This window comes from Megalops cyprinoides, chromosome 21 (assembly GCF_013368585.1).
Source record: "Megalops cyprinoides isolate fMegCyp1 chromosome 21, fMegCyp1.pri, whole genome shotgun sequence".
Taxonomy (NCBI): Eukaryota; Metazoa; Chordata; class Actinopteri; order Elopiformes; family Megalopidae; genus Megalops; species Megalops cyprinoides.
This window is the reverse complement of record NC_050603.1, coordinates 11,496,667-11,512,614: the sequence shown is the minus strand read 5'-3', so window position 1 is coordinate 11,512,614 and position 15,948 is coordinate 11,496,667. Positions and strand designations below refer to the sequence as shown.

General features: G+C 43.7%; 1 protein-coding gene across 3 annotated transcripts in view; it reads right to left on the bottom strand.

Moving 5' to 3' along the window:
* LOC118768969 (ephrin-A4-like) overlaps positions 1 to 14,750 on the bottom strand; it is a 28,911-nt gene extending 14,161 nt beyond the window's left edge. For 2 of the 3 annotated variants that reach the window (XM_036515965.1, XM_036515963.1), the window contains exon 1: positions 14,140 to 14,750. In XM_036515965.1, coding sequence (XP_036371858.1) covers positions 14,140 to 14,264 — 125 coding nt within the window. In that variant the 5' untranslated portion in view covers positions 14,265 to 14,750. Of the gene's footprint in view, positions 1 to 14,134 lie in introns of all 3 variants that reach the window. The other variant, XM_036515964.1, reaches the window with a different exon arrangement.
* Between the last annotated feature and the right edge of the window lie 1,198 nt (positions 14,751 to 15,948).

The following is a 15,948-nucleotide window of genomic DNA, read 5'->3' as shown; positions in this document are numbered from 1 at the left end:
AGCAAACCAGCATAATTGGTTTAAATCATTGCACAACTGATAATACATGGTAGCTCCGCTCACTTTGGGAGGGGGTTAATAACATGTAAATGTTCATTCACTGCAAAATGAGGAAAAAAGTGAAAAAGAGGACAAAGAAACAGGGGCAGGCCAAAAAAACAGAAAACAATCATGATGCCGGGAAAAAGAACCGAAAGAGGAGGTGAAAAAACAGAATACACACAAAGAGCAAAACTGCTCAGCCGGTTTCCCCATTATCCCACAACATGACAACGGCAGCATTTTGCTAACCACCATCATAATCAATACAGGGAAGATAATTGGTGATCAATCAACCTGACAGGACAGAATTGATCAGGTTTGCTCAAATGTGGCTTGAACAACCGCCTGGGATCAATACAGTGCCTGTGTGCTTAGCCTCTGATGAACACAGCACATCTCAATCAAATGTACTCTGTACTATTGGTCAGGACAAGACAGACTGATATACTAAACAGCCATAAACACAGATTTATTGGGGGTTGTGTGTCAGCTCCTCATTTCATGCAACAGAATTTGGTTTCTAACATGCTGTCGCGGACTGATGATCTTTTTCCCCCCCCGCCGACTCGAATGAGCCCTGCAGGGAACTATTGAGATTCCAGCTGACAGAGCTGAAAAACAGGCCTCTCTGGTTGATGGAGGCGGACCACCCCTCCATCGATTTGTGCGGAAAACTCTGAGGAATCAACTGGATTCTTTACGGTTTTCTGCGGGCTGAATCAGCTCGCAGCCAAGTCTGCGGCGTAAACAAAAATAGCTCCTCCCAAGGAAAGGGGTGGGTGGGGTGCGCGCGTGTGTGTGTGTGTGTGTGGGGGGGGGGGTGACTTCTGTGAATGACAGCTGTGTGTCTGTGTCCCTGATACTGGCGGTCACATCTCTGATTGGTGGTCCTGCCTCAGCTGGTCTCTCTCACCTACATACATTGCTCCGTTTTTGTCCGTACCCCAGCTGTCCTTGTCTGATGCCTCTTTTCCCTGAAGACCTGTCACTTTTTCCTCCCAATCTCAACGTCTCGGCTCTAACCCCCCCCCTCCCCCTTGAAATATGTGCAGATAATTACAAAGCAAGGAAGGGTGTGTCAGCATGCCTCTGCTGTCAGCCACCTCTCCCTCTCTTCCTGCCTCCCTCCGTCTTTGTCCCTCCCTCTCCAGCTCCCAGAGAAAAAGCACACGCTAATTATACCTTGCAGCCTCTAGTTTTGCCAACAACTGCTCAGAGAAGGACACGCACAGAGTAACAGCATGTTTCTGGAACAGTGGTGGATGCTCCAGTGTGCTGTGATGTTGCTCAGTCCTACACAAGGCTACAGTACGCTTATGGTGCAGTACAAAACGGAGTGTTCCCCAGTCCTTTCCCTGCAAGTTAAAAACACTCTCCATCTGTTGCCAGACCAAAAACACCTATTTCAAATTTCAAAATTCACATGAATAAATAATTTCTTTCACACAGTGAGAGTCCCTCGCGACAGTTGGCACAGGGGTACAGACACTATAAATACGAAAGGTTATGGCTTACACTGCTGTGATTTATGGAACTCGCTTTCTATATCATGTTGGCAGTTCCGTGCCAAAAAAAAAAAAATGCAAATGAGAAATTGGGAATTCTAACGTCACAGATGCATAGCCCTGTGGTCTTCTGTAAGCCGATGTACACAAACATTAACAATAAAAAAAAAAAAAAAAAACGGTCCAAAACTACAGGACATATGGTCTTACTAATTACCAGGACAGGGCCCTTGGGCCTGAGTTATATCCAAAGCCTTAATTGCTGAATTGACGGGATTACTGGGCTTAATTAATCACATCTGCAGTTTCACATAATCAAGGTGTTCCGCGAGTATAGATTCGGCGCGACCTTGAAACCCCGCAGCATTATGGAATAGCTTTACGGGGCTGTTTACTGGAGCTCGACTGGAATGAGCATTAAAGCCCGCCTTCAGAGCGGTGCAATGCTCTGCAGCTGCATGGCTGCATGGCTGTGGCGCCGGTGCAGAGCGGTGCCAGGGTACGGCCGGGGGGGGGGGGGGTGGGGGAGCAGGGCGGAGAGGGAGGGCAGCAGAGGGGAGAGAAACAACCAAAGAGGCCGGCACCTACAGGCGGGGAGGGCGACGGAGCGAGAGAGAGAGGGAGAGAGGAAGGAGGGGAGAGTAATCAAAACAAAAGTGAGAGCGCATTCCTCCCTAAAGGGCCTACATCGCTTCAGTGACCTTTCAGTCTGCGGGCCATCCCTCCATCACGGAGCGAAAGAGGGGAACGGACAGCACCGCCCCGAGTCAGTGGAGCGAGGGAGACGGGGAGGGAGAGAGACAGAGAAAAAGGAGAGGGAGAGAGAGAGAAAGAGAGAGAGAGAGAGAGGTAGAAGGAGAGAGAGAGTAGTGGTGTTTATTGTATCTGTGATTGCTATTTACATTTGCTGTGTTGATTGCTGTTATTAAAATAGGTGTTATTGGTGTTGTTGTTGTATGAATTAGGCTTTGCTTGCTGAGCATTGTGTTTGTGTGTGAGTGTGTGTGTGTGTGTGTGTGTGTATGTGATGGGAGGTGGGGTGAGGGGGTAGGTGCTTGTTGTTTGGCAGGTGTACTTATCTAGAAGGACTTTTACATATTGTCCATTTGTACATCCTGGCACTCGGCGAAGCCTCACCTGGGAGCCGAACCCCCAATGCTCAGGTTCAGTCCCTTAACCACTGCACCCGCTGCCGCAGTGACGCACTCCACACCTCTGTACCTCTGCCTCTGTAACCTTCCCATTCACCATCAACCTTCACCCTCCCCTGTCGCACTCAACTCCCCTACCGCGTACTTCGCAGGGTCGCCAGGAATGCCAGGTTGCTGTCGAGGCTCGATAGTGCCGCAAGACACATGAGCACACCGTGGTAAAGACTGCATAATGGTCAACTGCATAACTGACCTTCTATCTGTGCATACGGACAGACCAAACGCCCAAACTTTTGCAATGGACCTATCGGAACACCTAATCCCCGATTAAGAGCATTATACTCTGCATTACACAGGAAACACAACCGTGCGCTCCATGGGGCTGTTGCAACTCTGACCATCTGCTCCCTCTCTCAGAGAGGAAAAGAAACTTCTACGGAAAACTATTCACTCCATCATTTAAGATTTTGTGCATATTTCTGCAAATCTCAAGCTCTCTCAGGTACCCCCTCTTAGGTCTCAATTACTGAAAAGCTGTTTTTATGCGTTTCATATCTCACGCGCACACACACACACACGCGCCTTATTTGTCATGCCAGCAAGCTTCACCCGCCAGGCTGTGATCGCTGGCTTTGTGTATGGGGTCACGACCTAGCTTTGTTTCGTCCACTCCTGACCCTGGCAACATCTTCTTCTGTGAGGGAGCATGTGGAAAGGCCAGGTGCCATTCCTGTTTACCGTGTGGCATTACCTCATTGGTCGTTTTTTTCCTCAGCTTAAATTGATTTGTTCCATATTTGCTGCAGGGAGTTTTTTTTAATGGAGGTGACGTTTGCCTGGCTCAACAGGATCCTGATTTTATTGAGCTAGAGCTTTGAAGGGATTGTGCAGTAGCGTGTGGTTGCGGATGTATATGGAGCCCTGTGTGGAAGCGGGACTGAGGGCCGGCCTGTTGCAGCAGCACAGGTGGGCTCAGGTCAAACGCTCACGTCTCCATGGAGAAGAGTGGTGGGAAATGCCCCAGTTCGGCCTCAGCAAGGGCCGCTGGCTGTGCTCCTGTGAACCTGCAGGAGGCTTTTGAAATATTCTACAAAGAAACGAGGCAAGGGCATTTGGTTTCATTTCCTTGGGAAAGGAGAAGTGTGGGCCTGGTCTGTGATTATAATACTGTTCTGTGATCCTGGGGGGGGCACGGTTGGCCATGAAAAGCTCCCACTGGGTGAGTAAACGGCCCGAAAATTCAGTTTACTGCCAAGTTCCTCTGATTGCAGCTGTGGTAACCTCAAAGTCCAAACAGCATGTACAGAAATTCATCATCAATGCTTTACAGGGATCATCTGGGTTCAGGCATTCAAACCCTGGCCTGATTATAAAAATGTGCTGTCTGACTATAAATCACAGTGCCGTGATTGATGTTCAAGTGTTGTTTGATAGTGCTGTAACGTGATTGGCTCTGAAATGAAAGGGCGCGGAATAACAGGCTTTCACAAGGCAGACGAGGTGGGTGACGGGGTTGGAAAAATCGTAATTCCTGAGATCGAGAAAAATATGCCTAACTCGGCATGCAGAAAGGCGTTCCTTTCGTGTTTCTCAAGAAATCAAATGGAATGCTTCAGTCTGGAAAAAAAAGGAAATTGATTTAATTTTTTTTAAACACCACAGAATATTGGGTAATGAGTATGTACTGACTGAAATTAGCTACGTTTCTAACTGTCATTTCAATGCACTTGTTGAAAACACGCAGTACGTGATTCAAAAGCCAACTGCGTCCCCTCACTGCGTTGGAAGCCCAGCTGGACGGGGGACAGCGGAATAACTCTCCCAAGGAATCAATGCGCGGTCAGCGGTTATGGAGCAAAAAGGCGGCAGTTTATTAACTCCGGGGCTGTACGGGTGACAGCGAACAGGCTGAGAATATTCACACAATCAGGGTTTACAAAACAAGAAAACAGAAGCAGAAAGAAATAACCTGCGAAAAGGCAAGAATAATGCAGCAGCAAACACACAATACATAAACACATTTCTGCTGCCAAAACAGAGCCTTCGCAGCCTGATCTTAATATTCAGGACCTCAACCAACCTGAAAATGATTTTTAAAAACTTTAATACAGAAATGCAAAACCTTTAGTACCAAAGGTTGTACAGAGGAAGTATTACTCATACTCATAGTTGTATCTGAACTGCAAGGGGTAACATTTGTATGAGTGCCCATATGCAATATTCTCACATATTCCCGCTGTTGGAAAGCACTGATAACCAGACAAATGACTCATTTCCAGTATTACCCGTACCTGTGACGAATTCTGCAAAAAGCCACCATGGCGCATTACTAAGGTGCCCACAGAAAAAAAGGTGATGGGAAATGGGGTTGGTGTAGAAAAGAGCTGCCAAAGGTGAGACAGCTCTCAGCACTCTCCCACAGCTACTCCTGTCCCGGGACTGTCTGAGGCACCACGCCCCTGGCAGGAGGGGGTAGTAGCTCAGGCCTCACACTGTGTCTAGGCACTACAAATAGAGAAGCTGTAATTACCCTGATCCTGTGCTTCTGATTATTCTCCAAGATTAACAATCATGTCTGTTTAAAGAACCACCACTCATGTGAAGCAGAATCCTTTAACATCATCTTGTGCACTTCGCACAAATTCATTCTTCGTCTAATGAAAAAAAAAGCAAATGCTCTTAACTTAAAACCTGATCTCCAATCTCTTTGTTAAATTCAGAATGATTTAACGTGACCTGCCCTCTTTGATATAATTGAAATGAATTATTAATTATTAATTTAATTTGAGGCGCTCAAAGGTAACATTACTTACAATTACAGTTAAAATGACTCAGCTGCTGATGGGTGATCTTGCCTAAAACTGTCAGGCTTTTTAATCAGGAAGAACAGACTCAGACTGTTTGATTAAAGGAACATTCTTAGTACCCTCTACATCTCATTGGCCACTGCTTGTCTGCCGGCCCTTCAGAAACCACAACAGCCACCTGTAATTTTAAAACTGCAGGCATACCTTAAACCTCAAACATTACATAAATACCCAGACGTAGAACTTTCCGTGTCCTTTCCACCCGGTCTATTTTGGGCTTCACCGGCTGTGCCGACTGGGTGAGCTGGAAAGCAGAAGTCCCCCAAAATCCTGTCAGAGAGGTCAGACGAGCCCGCTTTATCAGTATGAGGAAGGAGTTTATTGACGAGGTTGTGTGGAGGTCAAGAGGTGCGCCGGTCTGGGAAACGGCCAATCTGTTGTGCCTGGTGCTGATGGCTGATATTGTTCCTTATTTGCCGGGGAGGGGGGCCGGGGGGGGGGGTTGGGGGGGCGTATGTAGGGGGGGGTTGGGGGTTGGGGGGAGAGGGGGTCAGGACAAAGTCAGCCACTGCGGCAGCGTGGCAGGCAGAGCTGATTTACATGCTGAATGTGGCCTCCTCCATGGCAGCTTAGGTCACCTGACTCCAGAACGTAGGATTGTAGGTCTGAAAACGCCGTGGCACCCTCACTCCGTACTCTTTGACACCGCAAGCTGCCTGCATTAACAAGCACCTGTTCGGCAAACACAGCGGTAACACTTTCTATTAAGGTCCCCTCAATTAACCATTAGAATATTAGAATTAGAATTAGAATTAGAATATTATTAGTGTGTGCATCGCTCACGCCTTAATGAGGTACTGCAAAGCTTTACAGTAAGAGGTTTTCAGAGAGCCATATAATTGCACCTTTTTTCTAGCTCTACACGCAAGAATATGCACATATGCTCATATGTATCATATAAGTTACATAACAAATTTCCCACCTGACCCTGACCCAACCTGGTGCACATATTACAAGACTGGACCCAAAGGCTCCCTTGGGTCAGGTTCAATTCTTTGGTCCAGGTGGAATCGTGAAGCCCTATGCGTTGCAGGATTGTTTGATGTTCAGTAAGCATTCATAAGTCATTCATAAGGGTTAATAAATTTTTTCTTAAGGAAAGGCACCATAAAACAATTAACAACATTAATAAATAAGTAAAGGTTTATTAATGGTTAATTACTAGGACCTAATGCAGTGAGCAACAAACGCACCAGTGACAGCTTTGGGATTCAGAGTTAAAGGGGTTTGACACAGTCAAAGGTTGCTTTGTGGTTACTCCGGTTTACAGGAGGTCAGTAATGGAGTGCTGACCACAGTGCCGGTCAGCACACGCTCCAGGTGTGAGGCCTAGCTCACTCGCAGGTGCGATGGAACGCAGCTGAATAACATACAGACGGGGCCTCCAGGTGGACGGGCCTGCCGCATTGTTTCCATCTCTCTCCTTCCCTCCCTCCTCTCCCTCCTTGCCAGCGCACTCCTTTGTCTTCTCTCCCTCTCTCTGTCACCACCCCTCCCTGCTTCCCTTCTTCTCTTGCAATGTTTATTTAAGCTCGTTCAGTCACCGCATTGTAATCTCATGGGACACCATTGCTCTTACTCCCTCTCCCTCTCTCCCTCTCTCTCTCTCTCGCTCGCTCCCTCCCTCTTTTTCGCTCTGCCTCCCCTGCTTGCCACAGTCCTCTCTTTCACATTTTCTAAGATTCGTATTCAAATGTGCTCCTGCGCCATGAAAGCACTCCTTCTGCAGCCAGTGCTTCCGAAATCAAAGGCATGCCACACATGAAGCCAAATTCTGCCTGCATGTTGTTAAGATGCAAAAGCAACAAGGCTCTGATAATTATAATCAATTACCCCTCTTCCAAATTATACACGCTGCATTGCTTTCTTTCTCTGTCTCCATATCAGTCGCAACCTCCCTTTCTCCCTCCAGCACTATACTGGCACAAAATGCAGACACTTTATGAAAGACCTTCAAAAACAGGAAGCCAGTAAAAATACAAAAAAGTCAAGCCAAAGCTGACTTACATTACAACCCACTGGAAAACTGCGAGCATCATTAAACTTTAGTTTCTTTCTGCAGCATTATTATCTGTTATTATTATTCACTATTGTAAATGTGTTCTGCTAATGTACATATTATGTTGTGACTGCACCATTCTTTGTCACATTCTTAGTTATTTAATTGGCTAGTCAAGTTCATGGTCAATTGGACATTGTTTCAAACAGGTGCTTTTCCTTTTATTTGTGAAGTTTCATAAGTAGCCTTAATTTATAAGAGTAAGACAGACAGCATCTCCTTCCCAGCTATTGAATGCCTTTGCCCATAAATGAAGGGAAAGGAGATAAAAGATAAGAAAGCTAAAGAATGCTACACCCATAAAAAGTGAGTATAAAAGAGATTGGAAAGGACTGAGGATGCGATTGTTAACTACAATGCATATGTAAGTGTACATCTAGCGGAAAGCTACAATAACAAAACCAAACTGAACTCTCTGAATATGACTTTTCATACACAAAAACGCATTAGCAAAGTCATCTCAATAAGGACCTATGATTAAAGATTCCATGAAAAGGTACCAAATAAATATTTTCTATCTAATGCACCAAACACTGGTAAATAAGCATTTTAAAAGGCCATTGAGTTAGTGTGTCCTTGGTACGTGCTTCCAAAAACATTCCCTGGGGTTCAGTTTATCGTAATAGCAAACCAGGCTCCAATCATAAATAAATGTTCAATTATCATCGTAAAGATCAGGCTGCAGTCATAGGTGCATTTTCAGGTTTGTCTTAAGAATCTCTCACTCTGAATCCACCTGCCAGTGTTAGAGATAAATACTTAATGTATTTACAGCAAAGTGGTGAAAAAAAAACACCGGGTCAGACACAGGTCAACACATTTGGGATAAAATCCACTTAAACGCTTTTCCCTCCAGAATCAGGAGCTTTCTGAATGCATTTTCTTAAAATCAGTGCTGATAATGACAGTTACACCTTGTGACACCCCCCTCCCCCCCGAATCTCTCCCTTCCTCTTTGTTTCTGACTTGCTCGTTCTAGTGGGAGCTGAACTCTTGACTTTCTTCCGACTGTCCTTCTGTAATGTGTTTTCCGTCCCTGGCTCCCTCTCTCCATCCATTATGGTAATAACGTCTTTTCCCTTGAACACACTGAACGGTCACTTAGAGGAACAGGAAGAAAGGGACAGAGGCCCCAGGAAGAATGAGTGTATCTTTATAAACGAAAAAAAGCATGCAATTAAAAAATATTTCTGTGTGTGTGTGTGTGTCTGTGTCTGTGTGTGTGTGTGTGTGTGTGTGTGTGTGTGTGAAATATACACATAACTTCACATATACAAAGTGCCAATAATATATGTATTCAATCCTATTTGCTGTGAAATTTGACATACATTAAATATATTTTGTATTTAATGATACGAAAAGATAACACCTCATATTACTTTACTGTAAAGGAAACTAAATGAATAGATGAAGTATTTATGCAAACAGGGCAAGATAAAATGGCAGAATGGCAAGTTTCTCCCTTTTAAAACAATAGAAATGAAGCTCTCTGGAGTACTCAGTCAATAATCAAAAGGCTAAAATCATCAAGGCACTCTCTGGATCAAAGGCAACACTGGCTGAAGAAAAAACAGGCAGGCTCCTTACAAGTTAAATGTCAGTTAAAGTCAAGCTGCTTCTTCCCAAAAAAGCAAGAAATTGTGGGTCTGAGGGTAAATTTTCAGAAAGCCTTCATTACAGAGGTCTGCTGTATAGGTAAATGTTAAAACATTAAAACTGTACAGCCATACAGCAAAGGCTTGTTAGTCATTACCTCTTTCGTGTCAGAGTTTCTCACTTTGTTTCAGCTTTCCTTCCCTCCCTTTCCCCTTTGCCCACAAATCAAAGTCTCATATTTACACAAAGATAGGAAACTGGACTTCAGACTATAAAACACACACACACACACACACAAATCAACATGTACATTTACAGACACACCCACACATTTACACACCTACATTTACACACACACACAAACATCCCTACTGAACAAAAACACGCTGCTTTCTGTGTGTTTACCAGCTTCTTCACTAACACAGTAAATTGTAGACCGTGCCATGCCTGGCCAATGCTAGGCCTTGCTGAAAAGTACTTTACTGCGTCTGTACTTTATCGCATGAGGCCCAGGTTAAATCTAACCACAGTCCTCTTTGCTATATTGCCTTGTTGAATTATTACAGGCATTACAGTTTTGAATTCCCACAAATCACCACAAATCCAGCAATTAAATGTAACACTTGCTTTGTATCAGTATTTAAATATAATGACAAACGCAGAGTGCAGTCAGATTGAGTATGCCTGTTCCGTCATACCCCATGCTCCGCATATTGTTTTACAACACTGCATTACGGCACTCTCAGATACACTGCACACTATGAGAGTGACATCCTGTTTTTGTCCTGCATTGTTCTGTTCTAACAAGACCCGGCATTGCAGTCATTTTGCATTGTTCTAGCAGCAACACCTTACCCAGGGACGCCCGACACCGGTAACAAACATGAGGAGTGCTTACACAGGCAAGCCCAGCACAAACATAATATATCAAGATGATATCTTAAATATAATGACCAGCTGGAGAAGACAGCGGAGCCCTGAGGTAGCTCGAGGAGGGGGGGGGGGGGGGGGGGGGGGGTGGGACAGGTGCGAGCACGCCTGCGGTACATTGTAAAAAACAGCACGAACACGTCAAAGAGCTCTGGCCAAGTGGCTCTGGCCAAGAGCACACACACCCCGCTTTCACCAGGAGCTGCGGCTTACCCGTCTATTGGCTTTTGCACCCTGATAGACACTTTCCATTGAAAAACACCCTGCCACTCTTACAGGGCTTAGATATAATAAGGACTCACCAGTAAGTTTTATAGCGCACTTATCACATGATATGATATCACATGATTCATTTGTATGCATGGCATTTTACCTTGCACGTTTACCTCGGTCCTTGTACTGTGCTCTGAACTTGAGCTAATTTTGACTGCTGTAGATAACACTGGATAAAGGTGGTCTACTTCATGCACTGACAGGACTAACATATAGGCCAGTGTGCCACTGGTGCTTAAGCAGGATACCAGATAACCATGACCCAGTAGTACAGGCTCGTTATCCACAAGCCAATCACTCCACTCCTACATCTAACTTCAAAACAGGCCACCCAGACCTGCATGGTCATTTAAGATGCACATATATTAGCAGCTTAAACTAAGAGTCTTCCAGAAACAAAAATGTAAGTATTCAAATGTGAATTCACTGTGAAAGTGTTTACCAGATATTCTAGGTAAGGCTGGGCTAATAATATCGGATGGTGTTCTGCCTTAGTGAATTTAAGTATGTGTACTATCACAATCAACAGTGAGCTGTCATCAACTTGTGAAGTATGTGCAAAGCAAAGCTGAGCTAGAGGTAAAAATAAATCTTTTATTTGTTTTGTATTTGCTTCCACTAATTAAGCTAAAAGCTCCACACAATTTTAGAGTGTAGCTGGGTAATTGTTGGGGTATTACGTATGATCCAGATTAGATAAGGCTAGGGAGAGATTGGACTGAGGGCTTGATAAAGGAACAATCTTGTTCTAAAATAGCCATACAACTGCAGCCTTTTAACAAATTTTCGGCACAAACCTGATGAAAGAGGAGAGCCGACTGATGTCAACAATGTTACCTATCGACTCTTCAGGAACCATATTTAATTAAGAGTTGGGAATACGAAAAACCCTCAGGCTCACTTGCAAGTTCACCATCCCTCGTATTAATGGGGGGGTCAGGCATGACCACGGCAGCAACCTCCTCAACTTCGCAAATGAACAGGCCAAATAAGCTCCTTACAGTTAGTTTTGCTTTTTAAAGTAAAACTTTTAAAAGAAGGTTTGGTGATCTGCCATTTTCTCTATGTTGTCAAGCTAGTGCAGCCTCAATGTAAATAATATAACAATTTAGTGTTCATTTAAAGTGAAAGTCATCACCCTACAACACCGTTTGCAAGTACAGCCCTATCTTCTCTAGTGTTGTCAGTCTACAGTACATGTGCCTAAATCATTGCCACAAAATAAAACTATAAGATGATGAGGAACATTTATTAAACTCAGCAAATCACAGACATGCCTTTTTTCTCTGGTGAATAGGAGATTACAACAACATATTAGTCACTAGCTCTGCTGGATAATTCGCACACTGTATCATACAGTACACAATAAAGTCAGACATGCTGCTAAATCAACACACATAGCACTCCACAGACAAGAGAATAATCAGTGGTAAAGACAATGAAAAGCGAGAGAGAGAGAGGAGAGATACAGCGAGAGAGAGAGAGAGAGAGAGAGAGAACAGTTGTTTTCTTTTTGCTTCGTTAGCAGGGAATAAAAAGCAACAACACTGTAATTATCTCGCTGTGGATTTCATAATTAGAGTTCACAGGTTATCGTAGTTAATTATTTGCGGCAGGAAGGAGAAAATTAAAGATTTTTTTAAAACACACTGTAAAAATTCAACCAAAGCATGAGATGTGCCGAGAGGTGCAATCACAGTTTTTTTAATTGAGCAAAGCCACCAAATTAAAAAGGGGTTGTGTTCTTAGTTTAACGTATGTATGCCATTGTGTGTGTGTGTGTGCGTGTGTGTGTGTGTGTGTGTGTGTGTGTGTGTGTGTGTGTGTGTGTGTGTGTGTGTATGTGTGTGTGCATGCGTGTGCGTGCATGTTCCCATGTCCTTGTGATACATATGTATCATCGGGTATAAATATTTCCCAATACCAGCAAGAACACCGTAAATGCAAATGTGATCAGTCAGTTATTAGTCATTTGCATTTGTTCAGTGTGGGGGCGACAGCAAAACTTAACATTTCTAGTACTTCCACGGCTAGCCTGGTGCTTTCAGACGGCTATGAACTTGTCCTGTAGCCTTTTTATGTGTTATGTTTCCTTTGATGGCCAAACAGGTCCTGTGAGATTGTTAATTGTTATATGTGTAGGACAAGGATATACAGTCTTAAAAAACACAAGTTAGTCAGCGATCACCATATGTATTTCAGTGTATTTTACATCACCAAGGTGATAAATTAATGCACAGTCAGTACAGAAAAGGCCTTTGTTTACAGTAAGAAAAGGAACAGATGGAAATGAAATATGAAATACTGATGTTGTTATAAAAACGTGCATTTCGTCTTGGCAAATATGCTGTCTTTGGCATGTAGGCATATTTATAGTTTCAAAGATGAAATATTTAATATCAATGCAATTAAATTACATTTTGCTTTTTTTCTTGAATGGGTATTAGTAGAGAGATTTTCTTTTTAAGAAAAGTTGGCACTCTGGTATAAATCTGTATTTCATAATGTGGAGCAGAGGAGGTGCAAAATGCAGCAAAACAATCTAATTTGTTAATTACAAAAACAGCGTTCTTACTGCACAAATTAAAGCTTTTTTACATGCAGATGCGTTTCTTTAATATAGTAATAAGGAAGAGATGCTAGGTTTCCCTGAAATGGAATGAAAAACAATACGATACAGTGTGGCAGAGAGGAATTCTATAGAGTTGGGCTTGACAAAAGAAGCATTGGAATTTTGGCGTTTGTTGGGGACCAGAAATGCGTCCCAACTTGTTCAGTGGATTACATGCGTTGCAAGGACTTAAAGAGAAAGCCTTCCTGTTGTTTTGTGTGTCTGAGTTCTCACATAGCTGTTATTGTTATACTAATGTTAGTGGTCTCTGCCAGCTGCTTATGCATGAATCCTTTTTTCATGCCAGTAGTGCCAACTGGGTTGGGGGGGGGGGGGGGGGGGGGTTGTTGCAACAGGCTTGCCCAATTTGGCGAACGCTTTTTCTGCGGAATTGGTCTTGGAGTGGGCGTTATGGAGTGCAGGAGTAAAACACGGAGGTAACACAGTCGGTTTCCGTTCACAAAGACGTCAGATTGTGATTTAAGAGGTGATTCAAGCATTTGGTGTGGAAAGCCATGGGCTACAGCAAAGAGTGTATTGACTAGCCTTGAACCATTTAGCGCGGCACGCTACCAAATGCATTGCTCTCAAGATAACTTCACACCTATGCTGAAAGCTCTAATGGGGGAACTGCCGGTACCTGTCTGGGCGGATGTTCTGACAAATACTTTGTAATACTGCTCTGACAGGTTTCTGTACAACACTAGAGACCTTTATGAGATTTTAAGTGCCATCGATTCAAAAATGGATCAATCATAACGACACTTGCGAGATAAAGTTATCGTCCTGGACAATGAACAATAATGAAACTGGTATTTGTACTGTGTGAACAACTAATTGACTGTATTAGCTGAATATATGCCGATACGGCTGAACTGTAGATGCACACAATGATATTTAATCTGACATCCTGTATAGCGTTGGCGGTACAGAAAAGTAATTCGTGTAAAAACCATCCAGAATTGGCTGGAATGATAATAACCTGTGCTGTCAGCTGGACTCTAATGCAACTACAGCCACCTGTTCACCTACTACATGCAAAACCACAATCATTATTGACACAATATTGCCATAAACTACAAAACGTCTTCACTTCTCACCTTACCTTGTGTTGGTGCTATTCCAGTAGATAACGTGTCTCCTCCCCAGTGCTGTGGAGACTAGTTGCAGAAATACAACTGCAATTTTCCAAATTCTTACAGTTCCGGAAAAGTTGCACCAACTCATCATGACCGGCTACGAGGTGAGCGGCTTAAAGAAGAGTGAAGTAAAAGGGGAAAAAAGGAGCGGATCAAAAATGGAATGTCCGGTGACGTTCAAAAGTTAAGGAATCCATTCATGATTACGTTCCGGGATTTATCTTGAGAGCCCTGTATCTTGACACACACGAACGTTACATTACTTTGAGACTTATTCCAATGGAGTCAGCCAAATAAAGCAAACTTCCTGTTTTTGTTTCCCAGAAAATTCAGATATTCATTTATCAATTCCGCACTTCTTTTCGTGTTGCCTGTACATTAGGCTTGTCTTACATAAAAGCAATGTCTGTGTATTCAACAAACGATTGCGCTTTGGCTAAACTGCTTTGGAAAATATTCGTCAAAAGTCACTATGTTACAATCGCTCATTTTAGCATAACTTTTTTCGAACTACCAGCTGTCACAAACCGACCAACTAGTGGGTGCAGGTCTCTGGAAGTCTGCACGAAAGTTAATCTGTTGCCAGCACCGATCTGTGCAAACCCGCTTGAAGTGATTTGAATAAACGAGAGTGAAGGAAAGGTTGATGGGAGGGGGGAGAGAGGGAGGGGTCATAAAAAACTTAGAACGAATCAGACAGTGAAAAGGGTTGTAACTAACACTCATCTGCTCCACACGTATACCCACCTATGTACTACTGAGAGTTTTCCGCTTCGGCAACTTCAGGCTTTAGCCAACGAGCCAATAATTATCCTAGAGCAAGACTGTAGACCAATCAAAGTGCAATGAGCTTTAATCATGATGAGGAAACGCGTTAGCACACGTACAGCGGCCACAATGCAACGTCTGACACATTAATGTACAATGCAGTGCCGTTTCACAATCCGATAATCTTACACTCGTCTGACAATCTGAGTGCTGATAATGTCTTCGAGGAAAATTAGATACTTGAGTATAGATAGGCTTTACATAGGCTTTTCAAGGATAACCATACACAATAAGAGACCTATGACCAAGGGCTGTGTGGGCAGTTTCCTCTTTCACAAACGAAGGAAAAGCCAAGAACCACAGGATGAGAAGAGGAAAGTCAGGATTTACGCGTGTACTCGTGGACTTACACGTGTCCGTAGTGCTGAAGTCTGAGCACAGTTCATGTCAGTAATGCTAGTGTGTCTTCATGGTTGTGTCTTTCATAGCTCTTCTGCTCTGCTTTTTTTTTTTGAAGTTGCCGTTTTAATTTTTCTTCTAGATACTGCCTTCGAGACAATATCTTCTAGATATTCTCTTTCCAAATTCTTTTGCCTGTTTTTACAAGTTATGTTCATCTTGGCCATGTGGGTTTGTGCATATGTATATTTGCGAGTGTGTTTGAGAATGCACTGGTGCGAGAGTGCTGTGTGCTTATGCGTTTGTGCACATATGAGTGTCTGTGTGTGTGTGTGCATTGGAGCATATTGAGCGTCTGTGTGGGGTTGAGCGTGCATGTGTATGTGTTTATGTGTATTTTCGTGATCTAATTTGCCTCGTTGAAGACAGCTGGTCCCATGGGGACTGCAGAGGCAGGCACCATTGCTCCTGTGTACCACCAAGGGCGAGAGTCAGTGGGAGGTCCTACCTTATCGACTCTGTGTGTGTCAGATTACACAACCATAATGGGAATAAAGTGGGTAGGTAACTCACCTAATGTAGTAACACCATCATTCATATGGACAGTG